Source organism: Myiozetetes cayanensis, unplaced genomic scaffold, assembly GCF_022539395.1.
Source record: "Myiozetetes cayanensis isolate MyiCay16 unplaced genomic scaffold, myiCay2020 scf21, whole genome shotgun sequence".
In the NCBI taxonomy this organism is placed as follows: domain Eukaryota; kingdom Metazoa; phylum Chordata; class Aves; order Passeriformes; family Tyrannidae; genus Myiozetetes; species Myiozetetes cayanensis.
Genome location: NW_026087423.1, coordinates 7,321,206 through 7,347,443, shown reverse-complemented (window position 1 = coordinate 7,347,443; position 26,238 = coordinate 7,321,206). Strand labels below are relative to the sequence as shown.

General features: G+C 56.3%; 1 protein-coding gene across 1 annotated transcript; it reads left to right on the top strand.

The window, feature by feature from the left end:
• The first annotated feature begins 832 nt into the window (after positions 1-832).
• On the top strand, positions 833-24,715 carry ACACB (acetyl-CoA carboxylase beta). Its single transcript, XM_050318415.1, has 52 exons — positions 833-1,239; positions 2,530-2,662; positions 2,989-3,127; positions 3,365-3,474; positions 3,645-3,726; positions 4,200-4,298; positions 4,589-4,698; positions 4,951-5,061; positions 5,220-5,429; positions 5,770-5,940; positions 6,198-6,359; positions 6,554-6,717; positions 7,346-7,496; positions 7,576-7,679; positions 8,373-8,454; positions 9,048-9,193; positions 9,274-9,424; positions 9,574-9,708; positions 10,176-10,322; positions 10,429-10,617; positions 10,927-11,027; positions 11,110-11,198; positions 11,277-11,401; positions 11,871-11,984; positions 12,068-12,181; positions 12,566-12,655; positions 12,749-12,867; positions 13,110-13,247; positions 13,679-13,778; positions 13,870-13,977; positions 14,156-14,212; positions 14,789-14,830; positions 14,922-15,137; positions 15,223-15,378; positions 15,702-15,905; positions 16,346-16,501; positions 16,979-17,101; positions 17,391-17,660; positions 17,975-18,072; positions 18,234-18,354; positions 18,501-18,611; positions 19,121-19,264; positions 19,349-19,469; positions 19,631-19,727; positions 19,903-19,999; positions 20,243-20,378; positions 20,696-20,873; positions 21,357-21,469; positions 22,008-22,162; positions 22,380-22,550; positions 23,150-23,286; positions 23,416-24,715. The coding sequence occupies exons 1-52, from the start codon at positions 833-835 to the stop codon at positions 23,540-23,542; spliced, it is 7,131 nt and encodes a 2,376-aa protein (XP_050174372.1). The 3' UTR covers positions 23,543-24,715.
• Positions 24,716-26,238: the final 1,523 nt, after the last annotated feature.

The window sequence follows — 26,238 nt, the reverse complement described above, 5'->3', positions numbered from 1 at the left end:
AGTTTTCCAGACACGTTAGCGGGGAAATATTTGTGCTTGACGTGACCGTCACGTGTGAGAGGCCACTGGAACACCCCGGGGGGGGGCCTGGGCTGTGCTTCCCCCTGCGGGGTGGCTCTGGCAGTGGGTTGGATTTGGGACAGATGGGCACAGGGAGTGATCCCTGAGAGCAGCGTGACCGGGAGAGCAGCTGGAATTGTCGGTGTTGGCGTGAGGGGACATGCGGGTCGGCACCGATGGTGAGTGACCTTCCTCGGGGCTTGGGGCCGTGGTGATTTTCCCTCCCTGCCATCCCCGGTTTGATGGGAGTAATCGACCCCACTTGTAGAGATTTGTGGGTTCCATTAAGGCCCCCCTGTCTCTGAGGGGCCAGGCTGGTGTTGGTGGGCTGGCCTTGCCGCCATCCTGAGGGTGCTGCCAGCGGCTGGGGGTGGGAGGCCCTGTCAGCCCCTCAGCGTGGGACTGTGCCCCCACTGCCCCCTCGCAGCTTGTCCTGCACCAGGGGGTGCCCCCATCATCCCCTCACAGTTCCTGGTCCTGTGCCCCCATTATCCCTTTACAGCTTCTACTGCTCTGGTGCCCTCATCATCCCCTCACAGAGCTGCTGCTGTGCCCCCATTGCCCCCTCACAGCTCCCCCTGCTCTGAGCAGGAAAAACAGCTCCAAGCCTGTGGTCATTCTGGTAATGCCTGGCTTGGCACTGCCAGGGCTGTGGGGTGGGGAGGAATGGGGAAGGGGCTGTCGTGTTTGGGGGGTTATTGCCATGACTGCAGCTGATGGGGGGCTTGGTTTCTCCATGACTAAGGTTCTCCCCTTCTCCCAGGGCCGGTGAATGCTGCTGGTTGCCCTGCTCCTGCTGCTGTTGGTGCTGCTCATTCGGGCCACAATGTCCAACCATCTGTGCAAGGTGGAGGAGAAGCTGGAGCAGAACCCGGAGCAGCCCTCTGTAGCTGAGCCCTCATCCCAAGTGAGACCCCCGGACCCCCACCCACCGCCACAGGCTGCCAAGGCCATGGCCAGGGAGCAGGAGCAGCTGGCCGTGTACAACCCCACTGCCCTGCGCCGCTCATCCCTTGCCAAGTTTGTGCTGGGCTCCTTTGACGACAACTCCTCCGATGATGAGGTGGTGACCACGGCCTTCAAGGTGGGCCGGCGGCGCAGCAGCCTGGTCGGGGTAGGGGGCACCATCCCTGAGCCCCCCGCTGTGACCACCTCTCTGGAGCCCCACAGGGGCATCAGGTACAGGGCTGGGATGGGGAACGTGGTGGGGTGGCCAGGCTGGAGATGGTGGATGCATTTCTCAGGGAAGCTGGTACTAAAATTGAGGTGCACATGCTGCTTGGATCCCTCAAGTCAGTGCCCCCATCTGAACTCCCTTTGGGGCAGGACCCCAGGGAGACCCAGTGTCCCCGAGCACTGTGTGACAGCAGCCCATGTGCATGAGCATGGCAAGGAGCAGGGCAGGGAGTGCTTCCCCAAAGTCACTGTTTTGGATGTCAAATAACAGGATGGAAGGGCCCTAGTTCTGCTGCCAGGGTCGCTTTGCTTCTGCTATGGGGGGATGCTGGGACACTCCTGGTACTGTTATGTGTGGAAACACATCCCTGCAGGACTGGGGTACATGGGATGCTCCTGTGCTGTTCCTGCAGGTCTATGAAAGTAGCTCTTTGGTGTTTTGTGATGAATTGATGAGAAATAGATGAACATTTGTCAAATTCACAGTGACTTTTCCCAGTACTTCCCAGTACTGTGAGGGCTGTGGGGCAGCTCTCTGCTGGTCTGCACCAGGCAGCTCCCATGGGAACGCAGCTGACAGCCAGCAGGAACAACTGGAAACCAAGTTCTGCTGCCCAGCTCCTCCTGCTGCTCTGCTCGGGTTAAAAATAACACCCCTTTGGCTGTGGAGACGTGTTGTGACACTCAACAGCCTGGCAGTGGCTCTTGCTGTGCTGGGTTTGGGGTGGGCTCACAGAGCTGCTGGCGCTATCCCTGCTGCTTCTCTGTGCTTCCACATACAAGGAATGTCCTTACGTCCTGCCTGAGTCATGTTGTAGACAGAGCTGGTGTGTTTCTCGAGAGGGGACGGACTTTCTGGTGGGTTTGGGGCTGAGGGAGGGCAGATAAACGTGGCACTGCCCAATAGGGTGCTCCAGCTATTTGGAAAACACCCTGAGTGTAGGCAGACATTGGGACATTTGCCAACATCTCAGAGGCGTTTGACACATATCCCCTTAAAATAAATGTGCCAAGTGCTGCTTGTACAAAATCTTCTTGTCTGAGGGAGTTCCAGGGGTGGTCCTCCCTCCTTTAATTATAGCTCATCTATGGAATAACAGTGAAATACCTGGCTGAACTATGAGGGGAGATGTGAACCTGCTAATTAGAATTAGAAGTTGCCTGGCTGCACCCCTCAGAGGCTGGGTGCTTGTGCCATGGGGTCTGGAACATGCCCTGTTCACCCCAGAGGTGTGGCTGTGGGCTCACTGGGGTGGCTGTGGGGTCCTTGACAGCCATCACATCCCACCACAGGCCTAGCATGTCCGGAACAAACCTGCCAAAGCGGGGCCGCGAGCACAGGAAGATGGATCTGCAGCGGGACTTCTCCGTCGCCTCCCCAGCAGAGTTCGTCACCCGCTTTGGGGGCAACCGCGTCATCGAGAAGGTCTGTCCCCACACACCCTTGCCTGGGACTGGGCCAGAGGGTCGTTGTTTTTCACAGGGACACCCTTGAGCACTGCCCAAGTGTCCCATGTCCTTTGGGCTCAGACTGATGGCAGCCCAGGGCAGCCCAAAGCTGTTCATCCCCCAACTTCTCATGGGATGGGAGAGGGAACACCACACAGAGGCTTTGCCTGGTGGGCACAAACAATTGCCAGTGTCCCATCCTTGGTTATCCTTGTCCCCTTGCTGCCATCCCTGGGGGCCACACTCCCTGCACCCCAGCAGCAAGGAGAGGGTCCACCCTGACACCCCCTGTCCCATCCACAGGTCCTCATTGCCAACAACGGCATCGCTGCCGTGAAGTGCATGCGCTCCATCCGCCGCTGGGCGTACGAGATGTTCCGGAACGAGCGCGCCATCCGCTTCGTGGTCATGGTCACTCCTGAGGACCTCAAGGCTAACGCAGGTAATTCCTGAAACCATCCCAGCGGGGAAGTTCCCTGCCTGGGGCTGAGTGGGGGCAGCCCTTTCCTGCCTGGGTTGCAAGGGGTCTGCACAGCCCAGGGTCACACACTTTCCTCCTGTGCAGCCAAATCCAGGAGGAAATAATTATCCTCCCCTCCAGCCTCCCTGGGGTGGAGGATTTGGGGAGGGGTGCAGCTCAGGGGACTGGCTCCCACAGCCTCCACGTGCTGTCTTGCAGAATACATCAAGATGGCAGATCACTATGTGCCTGTCCCCGGCGGGACCAACAACAACAACTACGCCAACGTGGAGCTGATTGTGGACATTTCCAAACGGATCCCAGTCCAGGTAGTGGCCGCTCATGTGTCTCCCACCTCTGTGCCAAGGGAAGCTGCTGGGAAGAGGGGACACCCAAAAATGGGTGATGCCCTGCGTGCTGGGGAGCTGGGCCCAGCGTGTGGTCAATGGGAGATCCAGCACAGAGGTAACGCTCCCACTGCTCCTCCTCCGTGTGCCAGGCGGTGTGGGCTGGCTGGGGACACGCCTCGGAGAACCACAAGCTGCCAGATCTCCTGCAGAAAAACGGGATAGCTTTCCTAGGTAAGGTCTCACTGCTTCCCTGTGCTGGAGGGAGCAGCAGGTGTTGGGTTGGTGTGTGCACACATTCTCGCTACCAGGAATACTGCATTGGGAATGCCCCTTTGGTGCCTCTGGCATGCCCATCCTGCAGAGTGGCAGCCACCAGCCTAATTTCCTGAAACATTCCCAGGAATCCCACTATTTTATGAGTTTTCTCTGTAATTCTCAAGCTGATGCAGTGTTCATGGAGCAATGTTAGGCGGGAGTAAACCTTGTGTGATTTCTAACCAGGGACAGCCTGGGCTCCCCTTGGAGAAGGGTTGAGCTCCATCCTGAACTGGGCAGTGGGTTTGGGGGTGTCTCCCATGCCCCCACTCCTTGCAGGAGGGATGGTGGTGCTGACTCAGTGGGGAGCAGCTCCCTGCAGCCTCCATATGATGGGAATGGGCCTATAGGGTTGGGCTGACCCCTCACCACTTCCGTCCTCTCTGAAGGTCCCCCCAGTGATGCCATGTGGGCGCTGGGGGACAAAGTCGCCTCCACCATCGTGGCTCAGACGCTGGAGATCCCCACACTGCCATGGAGCGGGAGCGGTAAGAACCCCTCACAGCCCCCACATCCTCCCTGCTCCCCAATTCAGTCTCCGTGCCTTTCTTTGCCCCCCAAACAAGCATCAGGGTTGGGGTCCCTGGCCTGACTGGCTGCAGGTATTGGGGACCCCATTGCAGCTGCTGGTTTGGGCAGAGGGGTTTCTGGAGATGGGGTGCATGGAAATGGGGAATGGTGTGTGCCAGTGCAGAAATCCCAGCATTCTGGGCACAGGCACAATGCCCCATCAGCCATGCCACCCTGGGGGTGACCGTAGCTCTGGCCATGCCCACAGGTCTGATGGCCCAGTGGTCTGAGGAGGACCAGAAACATCAGCAGACGATCAGCATCCCTCTGGAGACGTACGCACAGGGCTGCGTGAAGGACCTGGAGGAAGGCCTGGAGGTAAAGCTGAGCCCAGGAGCAGCTGGTTGTCTCTTGCCCACCATGATTTCTCCTCAGAGCCTGCCTGCCCTGGCCTTGTGGCCTCCAGCACATGTGACAGTGACATAAGGCTGTGTCAGCAGCAGTTTGTCCCTCTGCATGGCCATGGCTTGGTGCAATCCTGCTCGGGGATGCATGGAGCTGTGTGGGCTGTGGGGGTGATGGGTTGGGGTCCAAAGCACTGTGGTCACCCCAGCCCTTGTCCCTCCTCAGATGGCCATGAGGATTGGCTACCCTCTGATGATCAAGGCAGCAGAAGGTGGCGGGGGCAAAGGCATCCGAAAAGTGGAGGCAGCAGAGGAATTTGGGGCCTGTTTCCGTCAGGTAAGAGGTGCCCAGAATCCCCATCCCTGTCCCCATCCCACCCTGGGGCACACAGCAGGTCCTGCTCCCACCCATGCCATCTGTCTGCCCAAATTCTGCCTCCCTGTGGGGTGAATTTTGGGGGGTGATGGCAGAGCACAACCCTCTCCCCGCTGCAGGTGCAGGCGGAGGCACCCGGCTCGCCCATTTTCCTGATGCAGCTGGCGCAGCACGCGCGGCACCTCGAGGTGCAGGTGTTGGCCGACGAGTATGGCAACGCCATCTCCCTCTTCAGCCGAGACTGCTCCATCCAGCGCCGGCACCAGAAGATCATCGAGGAGGCACCAGCCACCATCGCAGCCCCCGCCGTTACTGAGGTCATGGAGAAGGTGGGCCGCCTGCTCTTGGGGCAGCACGAGGTTGTAGTGGGAAACTGGCTGGTCTGGTCCTTGCTGAGTTTATTGGGGTTTTAAGGAAGGGAAGGACTCCCGAGCCTAGCAGGGACTCCCTGTCCAGGGTAGTCGGGCACTGTAACAGCCTTCCTAGGGCAGTGGTCACAGCCCTAAGCCTGACATAATGCGGGGAGCGTTTGGACTCTCAGGCACAGGGTGGGATTTTTGGGGTGTCCTGTGCACAGCCAGTGGTTGGGTTGATGATCCCTGTGGGTCCCTTCCAAGCCAGGGCCCCCCCTGATTCCCTGATCCCTGCGGGGTCTGCCCTGTCCCGCAGTGTGCCGTCCGCCTGGCGCAGATGGTGGGGTACGTGAGCGCGGGCACCGTGGAGTACCTGTACAGCGAGGACGGGAGCTTCCACTTCCTGGAGCTCAACCCACGCCTGCAGGTGGAGCACCCGTGCACGGAGATGGTGGCAGATGTGAACCTCCCAGCGGCCCAGCTGCAGGTACCTGCACACATGGAGAATCCAAGGCTTGTTAGAGGATTTAGTGATTTAGAGAGGAGTGCTGGGCTGGAGCCTGGCACAGGGAAGCTGTCCCATATATAAGGACGGAAGGCACAAATGAAAGTGATGTAGCATCCTTCTTTCTCCTTTGGAATTCTCCGGGAGCTTACCATTCAAACCACCTATTGATGCCTCCCGGTGTTAATTTTGATGCTGAAGTCTTGTTCTGGCAGCTCAAACCCTTGTTTCTCACACAGATCGCAATGGGCATCCCCTTGCACAGGATAAAAGACATCCGGGTGCTGTATGGGGAGAGCCCCTGGGGCGACACCCCCATCAGCTTCCACAGCCCCACCAACCCCCCCATGCCCAGGGGCCACGTCATTGCTGCCCGGATCACCAGCGAGAACCCCGAGGAGGTGAGCTGGGATCAGGGACTTGTGCACCAGCCTGCACGTGGGGACAAGGGGACCCTGCCATTTGTGGGGTTGATCTGGGCGTGGTCCTCCCCAGCCAGACAATGTTCATGTGAGATCCATGGAGGTTCCCCTTCCCTGTCTCACTTCACAAGTCCCAATCCTGGTTTCTCCATCCCTGCTCTGTCTTGGCTCAGGGTTTCAAGCCCAGCTCGGGGACGGTGCAGGAGCTGAACTTCCGCAGCAGCAAGAACGTCTGGGGGTACTTCAGCGTGGCAGCAGCCGGCGGGCTGCACGAGTTCACTGATTCCCAGTTCGGGCACTGCTTCTCCTGGGGAGAGAACCGGGAGGAGGCCATCTCGTGAGTGCGGCAGGATGGGTTGGAGTGGGTGGGTGTCCTCAGGAAGAGTCACAATCAGCGCATGAGCTGGGAAAAGTGGCTTTTATCCACGAGGTCCAGAACAGTGCCACTGTGCTCAGCAGCTGACTTGTGCTGCAGGGGCTGTCTGGCCAAAACCAGAGTTTTTAGGACTGTCGTGGTGCTATGGCCCCAGTTTATCAACCTGATTCTCAGGGACACATGGTAGTGATGTCCTGGGAATTGCTGAGTGCCTGTGAGTGGCAGTGTCCATTCAAGAACTGAACAACATGTAGCAAGGCTGTCTTGGATGTTTAAGTGTTTTATTAAGAGAATTTTGACTCTAAGGATGTTTCGTCCAGGGCTGTTTCATGACCAGGTTGGACAGGGCATTGAGTAACCAGGTATAGTGGAAGGTGTCTCTGCCCATGGCAGAGGGTGGAACGGGGTGGTCTTTAAAGTCCCTTCCAACCCAAACCATCCCATGATTCTATTCTGGGATGGCGCTCAGGGCTCAGGAGCTCATCACCTCAGGAGCTCATCATCCCAGTCCCTGTGGCTCCCCCATTTCCTCTGCTGAAAGCCAGGCACTGTATTCTTGGTCATTAATCGAGGGGTTTGCTCCCTAAAGGAACATGGTGGTTGCCCTGAAGGAGCTGTCTATCCGTGGGGATTTCCGGACCACGGTGGAGTATCTGATTAAGCTGCTGGAGACAGAGAGCTTCCAGAACAATGAGATACACACGGGCTGGCTGGACCATCTGATCGCCGAGAAAGTGCAGGTGGGGCACATCGGGGTCTCTGGGGTCACCACTCCCCTCCTGGTCTAGGACCCAATCCCTGTTATTTTTGCCTCCCCAGGCAGAGAAGCCGGACACGATGCTGGGGGTTGTCTGTGGTGCCCTGAACGTGGCAGACGCTGCCTTTAGGACGTGCATGACCGACTTCCTGCACACACTGGAGAGGTGTGGGGTGGGGGCTGCCCGGAAGGGGGCACAGGGAGTGAATGTCATGGAATGGTTTGGGTTGGAAGTGGCCTTAAAGACCACCTAGTTCCCATCTCCCTGCCATGGGCAGGGACACCTTCCATTAAGACCAGGTTGCTCCAAGCCCTGCCCAACCTGGTCTGGAACACTTCCAGGGGTGGGGCAGCCACAATGCAGACCTGAGTATTGTTCTACTGGACTGTCTTCCTTCTACTTTTGCTGCAGAAGCTTTGCACATCTAGTGACAGGACCCTGTGAGAGCTGGGGATGGGGATCCACTGTGACTCACAGCTCTGGCTCCTTGGCTATTGCTCTGTTTGGAGAGTGGAAAAGGTTTCCCATGGCTGGGTAAACAGCTTTCAAGGGAAAGTGGCTTGGCTGGTGCAGCTTGCTTTTGTTTTCGAATATCAAGGTTATTCCTCTGGCCTTGGAAGCACCCAGGGCTCTCCCACACACCTTATCTGAGTGTTTTCCCAATGCTTGGCCTCCCTCCAGATCCGTTTGTACATGGTGCTCACGTGGGTCATTTAACGCTGACACTTGTCCCCTCCAGTCACTGTTGTTCCCTCCCACAGCCAGCTGGGAGCCCGCACACTCCAACAGCACCACTGCATCCCAATGCTTGGAGAGGCAAGGAATGCCGTGGTGCCTGACCCCTCTGTTGTGTTCCAGGGGGCAGGTGCTGCCAGCAGCCTCCCTGCTGAACATCGTCGACGTGGAGCTCATCTACGAGGGCGTGAAGTACATCCTGCAGGTGAGGGCATGGCTGTGCTCCCCTGAACCAGTGGCACTTCCACAGGGACAGGGACGTGCTCCTGCCCTCAGAGAGAAAGGTGCAAAGAGTTTGTCCTTTAAAACAGTGCAGCATAAAAATGAGGTTAATAACCTCATAACCTTAATAACCTCATTTGAACTAGACAGTTTCATACACCCTGTTGCCCTGAGTTTATTAAAAGACTTCCTTTTTTTGCTTTTAAACCCAGTCAGTTGAACTTCATGCAAAATTCCCTACTCACAATGAAAGCAGCAGGTGAGCCATGAGTTGCACCAACTCTGGGCTGTGAGTTAAACCAGACCCAGACTGTGAGTTAAACTAATTCTGGCCTGTGAATTGTACCAGCTCTGGGCTGTGAGTTAACCCAGCTCTGGGCTCTGAGTTAAACCAGCTCCTTGGTGCAGCCTGAGGAGGTTGCTGCCTCCTTCCCTCCTGGCACAGCCCCATCCCGTGGCACAGGCCCTTGCACGGAGTGCAGAGAGATGATCCTCACCCTCTGCCACCCCCAGCAGCCCCCAGTCCGACCCTCGTGGTGTTTTGGGGTTGCACTGAGGGAGTCTCCCTGCCCACAGGTCGCCCGCCAGTCGCTGACGACGTACGTGGTCATCATGAACCGCACGCACATCGAGATAGACGTGCACCGGCTCAACGACGGCGGGCTGCTGCTGTCCTACAACGGCTGCAGCTACACCACCTACATGAAGGAGGAGATCGACAGGTACCTCCCTCCTCACAGGGCCCCATCGACGCTCCCCGCTGACCCACAGCTGGCTGGTGACACCTTTCCCTCTCCTTAAGGTACCGGATCACCATCGGCAACAAAACGTGCACCTTCGAGAAGGAGAAGGACCCGACGGTGCTGCGCTCGCCCTCCGCGGGGAAGCTGCTGCAGTACGTGGTGGAAGACGGTGGCCACGTGGACAAGGGGAAGGTTTTTGCAGAAATTGAGGTGAGTTTTGCAGAAAAGCTGGAGGAGCAGCATTCCTGCAGCGCTGGGGGACAGCAAAGGCGGAACCCACCAACGCTGCCATGATGTTCGTGGGATCTGCAGCCCAGGGTGCTGCTGTCACGCTGACGGTCTCGCCCCTCCCCGCCCAGGTGATGAAGATCATCATGACGCTGACGGTGGAGGAGGCCGGGCGGGTGCACTACATCAAGCGGCCGGGGGCGCTGCTGGAGGCCGGCTGTGTCATCGCCCGCCTCCAGCTCGATGATCCCACCAAAGTGAAGCCCGTGAGTGCGGGGGTCCTGCAACGCTGCTCTCCCCTCCTGCCTGCTCTCAGCTGGCATCCCAGGGATGCTCCCTGCAGGACAAAGCGTAGGAGCTGCCCTGACAGGGGATGTGTCCCGTGCCTGGCGGGTCATGCCATGTCCCTTAGCCAGCTGTGTTTGGGCTTAAGCACTGCTGCACGTGGATTGCTCTGTTTCAGTGTCCCACACGTGCTTACTCGGTGTGCAGAGTCTCACATGCACTAAAAATGTGCACCTATAGCACTAAAATGTCCAGGTTTTCTGCATTTTTAACTTGTTGAGGCACTGGCACAGCCATGAACCTGAATGTCAAGTGCTTCCTCTGAATCTAACACAAAGCAGACAGGAGAGGTCTTGCTGGTTTTCCTCTGGGGCAGCTGCAGCTCTTGGGGAGGGTCTGTCCCAGGTCAGCAAGGACAGGTCAGCCCACCTCCCTGTGCGCTCTCCAGGCACAGCCATTCACGGGGGGGCTGCCAGCCCAGCAGACCCTCCCCATCACTGGTGAGAAGCAGCACCAGGTTCTCCGCAACGTGCTGGACAACCTCACCAACATCATGAACGGGTACTGCCTGCCCGAGCCCTACTTCAAGGCCAAGGTGGGTGCCGTGTGCCAGGTGTCCTGCCCTGCTGTCACATGTTTGCCACGATGGCGAGCCCAGCAGTGCCGGTGCGAGCGGGCAGCACCAGCTTCTGCTCCCACAGGTGAAGGAATGGGTGGCACAGCTGATGACCACCCTGCGGGACCCCGCCCTGCCCCTCCTGGAGCTGCAGGAGATCATGACGAGCATTTCGGGAAGAATCCCGCTGTCCGTGGAGAAGTCCATCCGGAAGGTGATGGCACAGTATGCCAGCAACATCACCTCGGTGCTCTGCCGCTTCCCCAGCCAGCAGGTGAGTGCACAGGGGCTGCACCCAGCTCTGCCCCACTCCTTTTAGCTGGAGCTTCTGCCTGAATTTGTGCTGCCAGGATCTTAGGGGTGAGGGAAATATGTGTGTTTCTGTGTGCATTTGTTTCTGCCGGTGTATTTGTTTCTATCTGTGTGTTTGTTTTGTATTTATTCGACACTTTGCGTTTTTCACTTTGGGATTAAAAACACAAGGGAAAGGCTCCAGGTGCAGCAGCCCCATCCCCATGGAAGGGGAGAACTGGCAGCCTTGTGCCCCTGAGCCACCCCAGAGCCCGTCCCCCTGTCCCCACAGATCGCCAGTGTGCTGGACACCCACGCGGCCACGCTGCAGAGGAAGGCTGAGCGGGAAGTCTTCTTCATGAACACACAGAGCTTGGTGCAGCTGGTGCAGAGGTGAGTCCTGTGCTGTTTGTGACCCCCTGGTCCCTTCACCATGGCCACTTCCTTGCAGCACAGTGGGGTCTTTGGTCCCCAGGTACCGCAGTGGCATCCGGGGGTACATGAAGACAGTGGTGCTGGACCTGCTCAGGCGCTACCTGCAAGTGGAGACTCAGTTCCAGCATGGTGAGGGCTCAGGGTTCTCTGGGGAGGGGTCTGAGGGGCTCTGGGGAGCTGCAGAGCTAACTGTGCCCTGCCCCACAGCTCACTACGACAAGTGTGTCATCACTCTACGGGAGAAGTGTAAACCTGACATGACCCCCGTGCTGGAGAGCATCTTCTCCCACGCCCAGGTGGCCAAGAAGAACCTGCTGGTGATCATGTTAATTGTGAGTACAGCCCATGCCTGAGACTCCAGGAGCAAAGGCTGGTGGCAGTGAAGAGCCCATGTGCCAAGGCAGATCTGCATCTCTGCAGGACGGCCACAGTTGTCCCAGCCCTGTGCTTTCTGTTTGAAATGGGGACACCTGGGAAACAGCTTTTCTGTTCCTGTGTTTAATGCATCCCAGAGTTTGGAGTTTACATTCAAGTGTCCATTCTTGCCTCATTATCCCTTTATTTTGTCCCTTTATTTTAATTATCTCCCCTCTGTTGTGTGGGTCACTTGGGTCAAAGAGCATCTTGCACCATTTTAGTGCCTTGGCTTTTATCCCCATTGCCTGTTTGGGGTTGGGTTTTGGGATGAAGCCATCCTATGAGAGTGTGGGGTGCAGGATAAATCCATCCCCTGTGGTGCTGGGGTTTGGGATGAATCCATCCCAGAGGCCTGAGCCGAACCGTGGTGGTGTGGCCTTGCAGGACCAGCTGTGTGGCCGTGACCCCACGCTGACAGACGAGCTGACAGCCATCCTGCACGAGCTGACACAGCTCAGCAAGACCGAGCACTCCAAAGTGGCACTGAGGGCCCGGCAGGTCAGTGAGCACCACGTGGTGCCATCCCCAACCCTGTCCCCAGCCCTGTGCCCCACAGTCCAGCTCCACCTCTCCCCTCACAGGTGCTCATTGCCTCTAACATGCCCTCCTACGAGCTGCGGCACAACCAGGTGGAGTCCATCTTCATCTCTGCCATCGACATGTACGGACACGAGTACTGCCCTGAGAACCTGAAGGTTGGGAATTGAGCATTTTTTCAGAGGGAATTGGGGTGCCTTCAGGGAGGGAATCTGGCTGCAAGTGGCTTAATCTTAAAAATAGCTGAAAAAGTAGTCAGAGCCTTGCTGCAGTGGCTGTGGGGAACAGAGGAGAGAGTGCACCCCAGTGCTGCCAGTCTCCATCCCCTGCTCTGCACTGCATTTGGCAGGGAATTGACATGTGGATCTGTGTCTGGCTCTTTCTGTGACCCCATGGTGGGCTGGCTGTCCCAGGGCACCCCAGTGGCCAGTCCTGCACAGCCCCCCATTGAGGGACCCCTCTGGAACGTGCCTTCCCCATCCTGTGATGGGGCAAGGTGGTCCCACTTCATCCTTGCCCCAAATTCTGCTTTCTTCCCCCAGAAACTGATCCTGTCAGAAACCTCCATCTTTGATGTGCTTCCTGTCTTCTTCTACCACACCAACACAGTGGTGCGCATGGCAGCGCTGGAGGTGAGGGCTGGGGGGCTATGGGGGGACTTGGGGGTGGCACAAGGGGTTTAGGGGGGACCAGGGGCACGGTGGTAACTCCTGTCCCCGCCTCAGGTGTATGTGCGGCGGGGCTACATCGCCTACGAGCTGAACAGCCTCCAGCACCGGCAGCTCTCGGATGGCACCTGCCTGGTGGAGTTCCAGTTCATGCTGCCCTCCTCCCACCCCAACAGGTACAGGGGTCCCACACACCTGTCCCGCTCTCCTGGGCATGGTTCTTTCTGCAAAGCGGTTGGGTTTGTACCATCCCCTCCACGTGAAGTGCAGGGATCCTCAGCAGGACCTGCCCACTGCGCTGTCCTGCTGCCAGTGGAGCAGAATGAGCTCTCTCCAGGCCAGGGACCTGCGTGGTCCTGGTTGGACCCTGGAGAGGTGCCTCTCCCCATGGCTGATGGCTGCCTTGCTCCCCTGACAGGATGTCCGTCCCTGTCAGCATCTCCAACCCTGACCTGGCCCGGCACAGCACTGAGCTCTTCATGGACAGTGGCTTTGCCCCCTCAAGCCAGCGGATGGGAGTCATGGTGGCCTTCAGAAGATTTGAGGACTTCACAAGGTGGGCGTGCAGGGACATGCCTGGCTGGTTTCATGCATTTTGGGTGCCACTGCAGTTGTTGGAGAGCAAAACAGGGTGGAAGAGCCACATCTGGGCAGGGCCTGAGGCAGCTCCAGTTCCCACCACAGCTGGAGGCTGGGTGTTCTCAGTAGAACAGTCACCTGGTGGGGACATGATGTGGCTTTGGGAACATGTGGGACATGGCTAAAGCTTGCATGGCCCAGGTTAAACATCTCTGCTCATTACACAGCAGTGCTCAGAGCTGTGTTTCATGAGCTGTGGGTTTGCCATGGGCTGGTGGAGCTGGCACACACCCTGGGCTGTTGTGCTGGTACCCTCGTCCCTGCCACAGTGGGCACCTGGTGCTGTCCCCTCAGGCAGGGGTGGGCACAATGTGCTGGCTGATCACCCCATATCTGCTGTTTGGGCAGGAACTTTGATGAAGTGATCTCCTGCTTTGCCAACTCTCCATCGGAGAGTGGGCTCATCTACGAGACACAAGGCACCATCTACGGAGAGGAGGATGCCAAGGTGGGCACAGTGCTGCTGCTGACCCCCCCAGGGGGTGCTGGTCTGGCAGTGGTGCTACTGGTTGGGGTTGACTGGTGGGTTTTGTTGCCAGAACATCCGAGAGGAGCCGATCCACATCCTCAACATTGCGCTTTGCTCAGCTGACCATATGGAAGATGAAAAGCTGGTGCCCATCTTCAGGGCCTTTGCCCAGTCCAAGGTCTGTCACTGGGGCTGGACCACATTTTGCAGACCCTTCAAGCTGGGACACTGTACCCCACAGCACTGCCTCATCTCCACATGGGGCTCTCCAAAATGCTATAGCTTGGGTTTTGTTTGCTCCCTTGGTGGAGGTGGTTAAGCTCCCATGACTGGTGGAATCTTCTGTTTCTGTGTAGAAAAATATCCTCGTGGATTGTGGTCTCCGGAGAATCACATTCCTCGTTGCCCAGCAGGTGAGTGCAACTGAGCCTCCAACATCTCTGAATACCTTATTGGCACAGCATTGAGGGATGGATGGACCCACTGTGCATCAGGAGCTGGGAATTAATTAATGAGGGGTTCAATAAGTGATTTATCTCCTGTGTCAGCCTTTGTGTAGCTCATATGTCCAGTAACGTGGTTCCTGCAGGGCCACTCCATAGCTTTTAAAAGGCATCATAGAATCATTATAGAGTCACAGAGTGGTTTGGGTTGGAAAGGGCCTTAATGCTCATCCCATTCCACCCCCCTGCTGTGGGCAAGGACACCTTCCACTAGACCAGGTTGTCCCAAGCCCCATCCAACCTGGCCTTGAACACTTCCAGGGATCCAGGGGCAGCCACAGCTTCTCTGGATAACCTGTGCCAGTGTCTCCCAACCCTCACAGGGAAGAATTTCTTTCTAAAATCTAATCAATTCCTCCCAATCCTTTTCCCTTAGGGGAGTGAAGCCTGCAAAATTTTTCCCTTTTAATGAATCCACTCAAAATCAGAACAATCCTCTGCGTGCCAGAACTATTCATGTTGCCCTCTCTCTCCCTTTTTTTCTAGAGAGAATTCCCGAAGTTTTTCACGTTCAGAGCCAGGGATGAGGTAAGAGCATGTGAGAGCAGAGCCCGCCTGGTGCTGGCTCACCGCTGGCTCAGGGCTGGCTCCCTGTGGGCTCACGGCTGTGCCGGGGCAGTTTGCAGAGGATCGGATCTACCGGCACCTGGAGCCGGCGCTCGCCTTCCAGCTGGAGCTGAGCCGCATGCGCAACTTCGACCTGACGGCCATTCCCTGCGCCAACCACAAGATGCACCTGTACCTGGGGGCTGCCAAGGTGCGGGCGGGCGCCGAGACCACCGACTATCGCTTCTTCATCCGCGCCATCGTGCGCCACTCCGACCTCATCACCAAGGCAAGGCGCTGCTGGATGTCCCTGGTGGGCAGGTTTTGGGTGCAGGGGTGGTGTGGGCACCACTGAGCCGCCTGGGCCACCACAGGAGGCCTCCTTCGAGTACCTGCAGAACGAGGGTGAGCGGCTGCTCCTGGAGGCCATGGATGAGCTGGAGGTGGCATTCAACAACACCATCGTCCGCACCGACTGCAACCACATCTTCCTCAACTTCGTCCCCACTGTCATCATGGACCCCTCCAAGGTGTGTTTCTTGGGGTTCTGCTTCCTGCTATTTGTGTGTTGCTGATCTGCGGACAGAGGTTCTGTCACCCCCTGTGCTCGGTACCGCTGCAGGGATGGGCAGCCAACCCACAGCTGTTTCCCTCTCCCCATGGAGAGGCTGGATGTCAGTACCAGGCCCTGGGAGAGGAAGGGTGGGCAGAGGGAAGGGGCTCTCCAAAGCAAATCCAAAATGGCTGTTTGGTGTGGAGATGTAACAGGGCTGTTGCAGCCTTGGCATTGTGCACTTGAGAGCAGTGCTGTCCCTGGAGCCACTGACCCATCTGTGTGCCGTGCCATGCCCAGATCGAGGAGTCGGTGCGCTCCATGGTGATGCGCTACGGCAGCCGCCTCTGGAAGCTGCGAGTCCTGCAGGCCGAGGTGAAGATCAACATCCGTCTGACACCCACAGCCACTGCCATCCCCATCCGCCTCTTCCTGACCAACGAGTCTGGGTACTACCTGGACATCAGCCTCTACAAGGAAGTGAGGGACCCCAGCACTGGCAGTGTGAGTAACCACAGCACCAGCTGCAAGAACCCAGCCACGACTGCCTGAGCACTGCTGACTATGGTCTGTCCAGAGCCCCCAGACTTCCAACAGCATTCCCATGGCTGGTCTGGTTTCACTCCCCTCTGTCTGCATCCAGTTGAGTTCCTCATAGTCATACTTTGCTCCAAAATGTTCTGAGTTCCATCCAGTAGGGCTCCTCAAGGTGGTGCTGGTGCATGATCAGACAACTTTGGGTCTGGGAGGTGAAGGTTATGGTGTCACTGGTACTTGCAGCACTGCAGTGTGACACTGACCCCTCAAAAGCAAAGAGTGGGGAGGAAAATCATACTTGAGACACAGGCATAAGCACCTTGGCCAGGCAGGGCTCAGCAGTGCTCCAGCAGAAGACTCACCATGACACTGGGGGAAGGCAGCCAACACTCTGCCCTTCTCCTCAGATCATGTTCCAGTCATATGGAGACAAGCAGGGGCCACAGCACGGGATGCTCATCAACACCCCCTACGTCACCAAGGACCTGCTCCAGGCCAAGCGGTTCCAGGCGCAGTCCTTGGGCACCACATACGTGTATGACTTCCCAGAGATGATCAGGCAGGTGAGTCTGGCTGAGCAGAAAGAGCTCTGAGTTACTGCATTTGTTCTTCAACCTCATCCTTCCTAAATATTCCCATCTGGGGAAAAGGCCTCTCTCCCCTGAGCTAGACAATGAGAAAAGGAAAAGAGTCCAAACTGCAACATTTTTGGTTATATGAAATATTTCTAAACCAATTCTTAGCTCTGGGAAATCCTGGCTCTCCCTGCCCATGGCAGGGGTTGGAACTAGACGGTCCTTAAGGTCTCTTCCAAACCCAAGCGATTCCAGGATTTGATGATTCTTGCAACTTGCCGTGGTTGCACTCATGGAGGTTGTGAACCAGGAGGCCCCGTGCAAGGAGGGCTGCAGCACTGGGGGGCTCTGACAGAGTTTTACTCCTCCCAATCCCAGGCTGCTGCAGTAGTGTCTGTGCTGGGCAATATGCCAGGAGCTGCCTGGTCCCTGCACCAGCTCATCCCGAGCACTGTGTCTCTGCAGGCTCTCTTCAAACTGTGGGGCTCCTCAGACCAGTACCCCAAGGACATCCTGACGTACACTGAACTGGTGCTGGACTCACAGGGGCACCTCGTGCAGATGAACAGGGTCCCTGGAGGGAACGAGGTAGTGGGGAGATTATTTGGGAATGGGGTGGGGGAAGCAGGTGGGAATTGCTGGTGGCTCAGTCCATCTGTGTTTAAAGCTTGGGAGATGCTTCTCAAGCATCTCATCTGTTGGTTAATGCCACCTGCAGCTCAGCCCCACATCTCTTGAAAGAGGCACTCAGTGCTCTGGTCTCTAGTTGACAAGGTAGTGATCCAAAGTTGGACTCCGTGATCTTGGAAGCCTTTTCCAGCCTCAGCGATTCTGTGCTTCTCCAGAGAATTCTGTACCTTGTGCTGTTTCGGGGCAGGTGGGGATGGTTGCTTTCAAAATGAAGCTGAAGACCCCCGAGTATCCCAAAGGCCGGGACATCATGCTCATCTGCAACGACATCACGTACAAGATCGGCTCCTTCGGGCCCGAGGAGGACCTGGTGTTCCTCAGGGCCTCGGAGCTGGCGCGGGCCGAGGGAATCCCTCGCATCTACATCGCAGCCAACAGCGGCGCCCGCATCGGCTTCGCTGATGAGATCAAGCACATGTTCCAGGTGGCCTGGGTGGACCCTGACGAGCCCTACAAGGTGTGTGGGCACCTCCCCCCCTGCAGCACAGAAAACAACAGAGGGCTTAGCTGGGGAAGGAAGGGCCAAGGCTGAACTGGGGTATCAAGCTGTGGGATCACAGTGGGGAGTGAGCGCACATCTGCACCCAGCACACATGGATGGTTCCTTCAACTCTCCCCAGCAGGGTAGAGATACAGCTCTGTCCAGCCCTGGTCCCTCAGCCACTGGTGATGTTCAGTGAGGGTTTGGGGTGGGTTTGGAGAGGGGCTGTGTCCCACATGAGTGTGTGCATGGGGGATTCTGCAACTCATCCTCCCACTCTTCATTTTCAGGGGTTCAGGTACCTGTACCTGACTCCCCAGGACTACACAAAGATCAGCACCATGAACTCGGTGCGCTGTGAACATGTGGAGGAGGGTGGTGAGTCCAGGTGAGCCTTGGTATCCCCTGGAGTGCACAGAGACACCCCAAGCCCTGCCCTACATCCTGCCATGATGCATCTCCCAGCTCCTGGCTCAGCATCCTGACAGACACACACAGGTGAGTTCTTCCCTTAGTCCCACCCATACCATGGCTCTGCCTTCCCTGCAGGTATGTCCTCCTGGACATCATCGGGAAGGACAATGGATTTGGGGTGGAAAACCTGAGAGCTGCAGGCACCATTGCTGGGGAGTCCTCCCGCGCCTATGATGAGATAGTGACCATCAGCATGGTACTGCTGGGGCCCCTCCCCTGCTCGCTTTTATGGTGTCTCTGGAGGGGATCAGATCCCTTCAGAGCATCTTTCTCCAGGACTTTGTGGTCTGTCGTGCTCCCTCTCCCCCCAGTGACCCCACATGTCCCTGTGTGTGTGCTCAGGTGACCTGTCGTGCCATCGGGATTGGCGCCTACCTGGTGAGGCTGGGCCAGCGTGTCATCCAAGTGGAGAATTCCCACATCATCCTTACAGGTGTCACAGCTCTCAATAAGGTACTGAGTCCAGCTGTGTGTCCTTTGGCACTGACCGTCATACTGCTCCCTGTGTGGGCTCCTTCCCTTTCCCATGGGAAGAAGTGGCAGCTCCCTGCTCGTCACCTCATGGAACCTTGTCTGGAAGAGCTGCAGCTGTGCTGGTCTCACTGAGCAGAGAGACCATGTCACCCCACTGATTTGCAGTGTTGCTTTAGGGGCCAGGGCATCATTCCTGGGGCAGGGTGGGGTGGATGAGCTGCCTCAGGGGCTGTTGGGCTCCAGCCCCAGAGGCAGGACCCATCTCTGGTCAAAATCACGCCAGCTTGAGCTGATTTCAAACCTGCTGCACTAAAGCTGTGCACTAAAGCAGGGTCCCTTTGTTTTAACATCAGCCTGGACAGAGGGGGAAATTCAGCCTCAGACCAAAGCCAGCATGTCTGTGCAGAGGTGTGGATTGACAAACAGAGCAAGGGAGCAGCTCCTGTGGTAGCAGAGCCCCATCTGTTTCTGTTGGTAACTCTGTCCAGGTGTTGGGCCGGGAGGTTTACACGTCCAATAACCAGCTGGGAGGAGTGCAGATCATGCACAACAACGGCGTTTCCCACGTCACCGTCCCAGACGACTTTGAGGGGGTCTACACCATCCTGCAGTGGCTCTCGTACATACCCAAGGTAGGAGGGTGCTGCAGGATGCTGAGGTAGGGCACGTTATGCCATACCTGGCTGGTGACCTGCCCTTTGGGGTCTCCCTTGCAGGATAACCAGAGCCCGGTGCCTGTCACTGCCATAAGTGACCCCGTCGAAAGAGAAATTGATTTTATCCCTTCCAAAGTCCCCTACGACCCCAGGTGGATGCTGGCAGGGAGACCCCATCCAAGTAAGTGAGGACAGCCCAAGACCTTTGCAGCACTGCTCCCAAACATATCTTGCAGGTGCAACCCATCCTGGTGCAGAAGGTGCTCTTTGCCATGGGTCGGTGCACAGGGAGCACTTCAGCGCTCACCTTTGCACCATTCCATGTTTTCCTGTGCTCCACAGCTCTCAAGGGGACCTGGCAGAGCGGCTTCTTCGACCAGGGCAGTTTCATGGAGATCATGAAGCCGTGGGCTCAGACAGTTGTGGTTGGCAGAGCGAGGTACTGCCAGGAGCAGAGGATGGAGCCTGGGGCAGGGAACCTGAATGTGGGGCCAGGCACACTAGAGCCCTGGCACTGCTCTTGGGATGGTGGAGGGGGAGCAGCTCTGCAGTGGGCCTGGGATGCAGCACGGAGGGGCATTGGCCTCTGCTGAGACCACTTTGCCTTGCTGCAGGCTGGGAGGTCTCCCTGTGGGTGTCATCGCTGTTGAGACCCGCACTGTGGAGGTGACGATCCCTGCGGACCCTGCCAACCTGGACTCGGAGGCCAAGGTGTGTGGGGAGACCTTAGTGAGGCCAAGCAGCACTTGGAGAGGAAGCTGGAGGGGAGAGTAGGGAAAAAGCTTAGTGGAATTCTTTGGCACGTCTGGATTTTCCTTAATTCTGGTGAAATCAAGGGCACTGGGTCAGTTTGTATCCTTTCAGCTATTTCACACCATGTGCTGCTGTCCTACAGTGTGGCGTGCTGGGAAGAACTGGCACATTCTCAGAGCTGCTGCTCACTGTCTTTTGCAGATAATCCAGCAGGCTGGGCAGGTCTGGTTCCCAGACTCTGCCTTTAAAACAGCCCAGGCCATTCGGGACTTCAACCGGGAGCACCTCCCACTGATGATCTTCGCCAATTGGAGAGGCTTCTCCAGCGGCATGAAAGGTACCCGTGCTTAGGATGCCCAGATCCCCATGCTGTGACGTACTGCCAGCACCCCTGCCACCCCACAGGGTCCTGGGCTGTCCCAGCCTACCAAGGTCCTGCCCGCACCACTCTGGGATGTGGGGTTGGGCTGGGCAGGTGATGGGGCATCACAGGACCCAAGTCCCAAGGGTTGGTGGCTCCCTGCTGGGCTGCTTTGGGGGAGCTTGTTTGTATCTCCAATAGAGAAGGTGGCTTTGGGCAGCTGGAGGAGGCCGGGGCAGTGACCCGGCCATGGCAGTGGGGTCACCCAGCCAATGAGTCCCTCTGGCTCTCAGACATGTACGACCAAATGCTGAAGTTCGGCGCCCTCATCGTGGACAGCCTGCGGGATTTCAGGCAGCCTGTGCTGGTCTACATCCCCCCTCACGCAGAGCTGAGGGGGGGCTCCTGGGTGGTCATTGACTCCACCATCAACCCCCTGCACGTGGAGCTCTACGCCGACAAGGAGAGCAGGTCAGCACCCCAAACACGTGGGTGTCCCCCACAGCCCCTGAGTGGGGAAGGGAGAGCTGGGCAATGGGGGCTGCAGAGCCACAGTCCCCTGGCAGGGACTTTCTGCCACTTGAGATGTCTGGTTTTAACTCTTTCAAAGCCATCAGTGACAAGTTCCAAGGTTCTTGCAGAGCAGCGTGGCAGGTATCACAGAACCATGGAAAGGTTTGGGGTGTATCCAAGGTGTCTCCTTGGAATATCCTCCTGCCTCCAGCAAAGGCTGTGGGTGAATAAAACACAGTTCTGCAGTCAGGAAGCCTTTTCTCTAATCTGCACACTGGAGTGAGCTGTGAGGAGTGGCAGGGTAGACAAGAATCCAACACTGGAAGCAAAATCCTTTTGGGTTTTCTCTCCATAATTCTCAGAAGAGAGAGCTGCCTCTCTTCTCCCAGGATTTATTCTCTGGTGAAGTGCAGTCCCTGCTTTACCAAACTTTCCTTCCAGGGGAGGCATTTTGGAGCCTGGAGGAACAGTGGAGATTAAGTTCAGGAAGAAGGATTTGGTGAAGACCATGAGAAGGATTGATACAGTCTATGCCAAGATTGTTGAGCAGCTGGGTAAGGGGAGGAGGTTTCAGGGCATTGGTGGTGGTAAATTAAAACATGAGGCTCAAGCACTATGATGGCAACCACCAGGAAATCCTTTAGTGTTCCTTTGGGAAAATTCTTCATGGCTTTTCTGATATCATGCCTGTTGAGAGGTTATGGTGGTACTTTAGAACATTTCTATCTCCTAGGGCTGGGGCTGAGGTCTGTTCCCATGCTTTGAGATGAAGAATGGCAATGGCCAGGCTGAATTGTACCCAGTGCATTGGGTGGTCCTTGCCCCCATGTCCTTCCACCCTGCCACAACACAGTCCCACAGAGTACTCGCCAATGCCACCTCCCCTCTCTTGTGGCAGACACCAAACACGGTGTGACCCCTTCATGGCCACGGCCTTTGTGGCTGGGCTCTGGTGTAGCTGTGCCAAAGCAAAGGGACGTGGCACCACTTTTCCCAGCGGGGGTGGCTGATGTGGGAGCACAGAGACACCACAGATCCCGCGGTGCCTGTGGATCCCACCACTGGGGCTGCTCAGCACACTGTGTCCCCCAGGCACCCCTGAGCTGTCGGAGGCGCAGCGCAGGGAGCTGGAGAAGCAGCTGAAGGCGCGGGAGGAGCTGCTCCTGCCCGTGTACCACCAGGTGGCCGTGCGCTTCGCCGACCTGCACGACACCCCGGGCCGCATGCAGGAGAAAGGAGTCATCACGGTGAGCTGGGAGGGCACCAGCCTGGGGGAAGGGCTCGGGGCAGGGATTTCTGCGGTAGCGGCACAAAGGCAGGAGGCAAATCCCTTCCCGAGGGGCTGCAGCTCCCAGACTGTTCCTACCCTTGCACTGCCCTCTGCCCTGAGTCCGGAGCTGCGAGCGAGCACATCGGCTCCTCCTCCTCCTCCAAAGGCAAACCCTGCTGTGCCTGTTCCTGCAGGACATCCTGGAGTGGAGGAGTGCCCGCTCCTTCCTCTACTGGCGGCTGCGGCGGCTGCTGCTGGAGCAGGGGGTGAAGGCGGAGGTGCTGAAGGCCAACAGCGAGCTCAGCCACATCCACATCCAGTCCATGCTGCGGCGCTGGTTCATGGAGACAGAGGGAGCCGAAAAGGTACCCCCTGCCCCAACCTCCTGAGACACCCTCTGGGCGTCCCAAGGGCTCTCACCTTGCTCTCCCATCGCCCAGATGTTTTGGTGGTGTCTCCTTGAAGGTTTAAATGCGTGATGGGAATGTGTCAGGGCGGGCAGCTGAGCAGCCCTGAGGCTGGAGATGTCTCTCCAAATCAGGTGACCCCAGTTGGGTGATGGTGCTCAGCAATAGCAAGGTGGTCCCCAAATAAACACTTTCTACCATGGCAGGGCTTCCCAGGGCAGATGAGAGACTTGGGGTCTTTGCATTTGAGCTACACTTTCAAGTGACACACACGTGTCGCTGTGCCAGTCCTCTGCTTGCTGAGCCAGGAAGTGATGACATACAAAGGAAACATGTTTTACCTTAACTTTTTGCATTTTAAACAGTTCACAAAGGTTTCATGCATTTCAGTTTCCAGACTGAAGCTTCTACCCTGTGGCTGGAACATGGGAGTGGGAGATTGTGCCATGCCATTGGGAAGGAAATTCCCATTGCTTGGTTTTGAGGCCACAGGAGGAAGGGGGGGCTCAGGCTGTGCAGGCAGCAGGATTCCCTGCCCACTGTGCTGCTCTCCACAGGGCTACCTCTGGGACAACAACCAGGTGGTGGTGGAGTGGCTGGAGAAGCACATGCAGGAGGATGACAGCACCCAGTCAGTCATCAGGGAGAACATCAAGCACCTGAGGAGGGATTACATCCTCAAACACATCCGCAGGTGAGGGGTCACTGGAGCCAGGATGAGGAGGCTGATGCTGATCCCTGGGGCGGGAACGGTGGGGGTGCAGAGAAGGTGGTTCTTCCTTCAGCCTCCCAGCTGGCTGCCCTCTCCCAATCTGCCTTGCAGCTTGCTCCAGGCCAACCCCGAGGTGACCATGGACTGCATGGTGCAGATGGCCCAGCACATCACCGGTGCCCAGAAGGCCCAGGTGGCCCATCTCCTGTCCACGGTGGACACGGATGACCCCTCCTGAGCCAGGGCTGGTGCTGCTCAGGGCAGTCCCCACGGGGCAGGAGGGGCACTGGGACACAGCCTCACCTCCCCTCATGGCTCCTCAGCCCTGGAACTGAAGCCTTGGACTCTTCCTCATGTGCCTGAATAAAGGACACAGTGTTTGTATTTTAAGCCATGGAGGTGGTCTTGCCATCCTCGCAGAGGCCCCTCTGGAAGGGGATGTTCGCCAGAGGGGCAGCTTGGCAGAAGATAAACTTGTCCTGAGCCAAGCCTGGAGTCTGGACCTGGTACAGAAGTTGGTTTTAATAAGAACCTAAAATCTTTTACTGTGTTTTAGTTGCAAAGCCCGGCCCTGATCTTTAAAACAAATACCAGGTCAGACACATCTTATGAGACTGGACAGAGCTGGAGGTTCAGACCCACTGTCCCAGGGGCCACAGGGAGCAGGACAAAGGAGATGCCCAGGCACCAACACAAGGAAATGAGCATCCTGTGAGCAGCAGCCTCAAACTGATGGTTTAGAAACTGGGAGGACCAATTTATCTTTTCCTTCCCCTTGTTGGAGGGCGAAGAGTAGATGTGACTGCAAGTAGCTGATGGCCAGAAAAGACCTAAGTGAGCTCATCTGGGAGCTGTTGCAGTGGGAACGTCAAAGGATCCATCACTGACTGACCAACTGTTCCTCTTGCCTGTCTCATGTCCTTTCTGGCTCCTGTGGAGGATGGAGAGGAGGGAGGACACAGCTCCAGGTGCTCCTGCCCCAGTGACTTGGTTCTTCTTCTGAAGCACAGGAGAGTAAAAGAGCTCACGGGTGCCTTGTCACCTGCCTGGACCTGTACCTTGCTTCTCAGGTGGCCTTATTTGATCTTGGTCATGGAGAGGACATTTGAACATGTGCTTTCCAGTGCCTCTGGCTGTGTCATTCCACCAGCACAGGGTTACCTTTGGCTCACAAAGAAGGAGCAGGATGGTGGTGGAAGGTGGGACACACTGTTCAAGCACAGTGCTGGTCTTGTGGAGTGAAGGTGCTGGAGACCTCCCTGGTCATGTCTGGGCTGGGGGGGTCACCCTGGGATCTGTGGGGAGGTCTCCCTGTCCTGTGGTGGGAGTAGGAAGGGCCTTGTGAGACACTTCCTGGTTTGAAAGGTGTGACTGCTGATCCTCATGTATAGCAGTCAAATCAGCAGCAATAAAGTGGGCTCAGCTCCAGGGAAGGACTCCTGACCTCTGTGTCTTCTGTCCCTGTACAGACGTGGTGGATCTGAGCAGGGGCTGTTGCCTCTGGCCCCTTCCTGTGGCACAGGACTCGTTTGGGTGTGGACAAGCTCTGAGCATCCCTTCTGCCAGACCCTGTCCCCACACCAGAGCTCGTCCAGGAATTTGGCTACAGAGGGTGTGAGGAACAGGGTGGCACCAAATACCTGCAAACTCCTACTCTCCTGGAGGATTTGAGCCAAGGATACACCTGTAGAACCATGCCTGTGAAGGGAGTGAATCCTGGGAAAGCCCAGCATGGCAGGGGCTCCCTGCCATCAGAGCAGTTATCACCCAGCACATCCAGAGTGACCCAGGCTTAGTGCTAAGAAATATTTATTTAAAAAACACAGACATCATGGGTGACGCCAGTCACAGCAAATGATCATCAATCACATTGTCCTTGAGCAATAAATTATGACGTGGAGCATCCTGCCCTTGGGAAGAGGTTTCCACGGACGGATGTGCTGGGAGGATACAGGCACAGTTGTTTTCTATCCCCTGATCTTCACAGAAGGGACTTTCAAGCAAAAAAGATGCCCACTGGGTCACTCCAGCATCCTGCACCCTCCAGGTTCAATCCATGGATGGGAGTGGGAGAGAGGAGCCTGTGAGCACATGGATATGACACTGGAAAATTCTATTAATGCACAGGAACAAAGCCCAACATATAAATATCACTGCGGTCACAGGGGTATAAATGGACTAAACACTAAATCCCAACCTACTTTCAGATGTTTCATCACATTTTTGCAGTGTATGTTACCAGGTACAAAGCAGGGTTTGAAAGTTTTTAAAAAAGCTACATTAGAATCAGTTTTTCTTAGTTAATTAGGAAAGATGGACTATTACGGATGGTACAGTACAATATTTGGTTTCTGAATTTTTTTAAAAAAGGAGTTTCACAGTATCAAAAGTGCTTATTAAAGAAATGTAGTGTAAAGACTGTGATGAGCTGGTTGTATTTTTGATGCTGAATAATTCAGTGGTTGTAAACCAGGGTACTGCAGCATTATAAAACTTGAACAGTGCTCAATAATTTCTTTTCTCTTCATAACAATAAATATAAATAAATTTACAAATTGTAATACTGCCTAGCACAAGAATAGACAGAAGCACAATACACAAGACTATAAACAAATCTATTTCTTTTAAAAATCCTAAAAATAGGCATAATTCCTAAAATCTTCTAGCCAGTTTAATAGTTCAGTAGTACCACTTCCCTCAGGGGTGAGGATTTTGTTTTTAAATCTAGATACAGCAGTTACTTGCTTTGGGGTTGACTCTTCATTTTTAGTATTTTTGCTCCTTTATTCCTACCTCAGAAAAATAAATTAACAACAGTAAAGTCAGAAAAGTGTTAGTGGTGCAAATGTCTCCAGGGACTGGGTGAGGTCTTTGTTCCACAGCAACAGGAATTTGGCAAATTAAGAACAAATGATTCACCAGGTGCACAGTGAA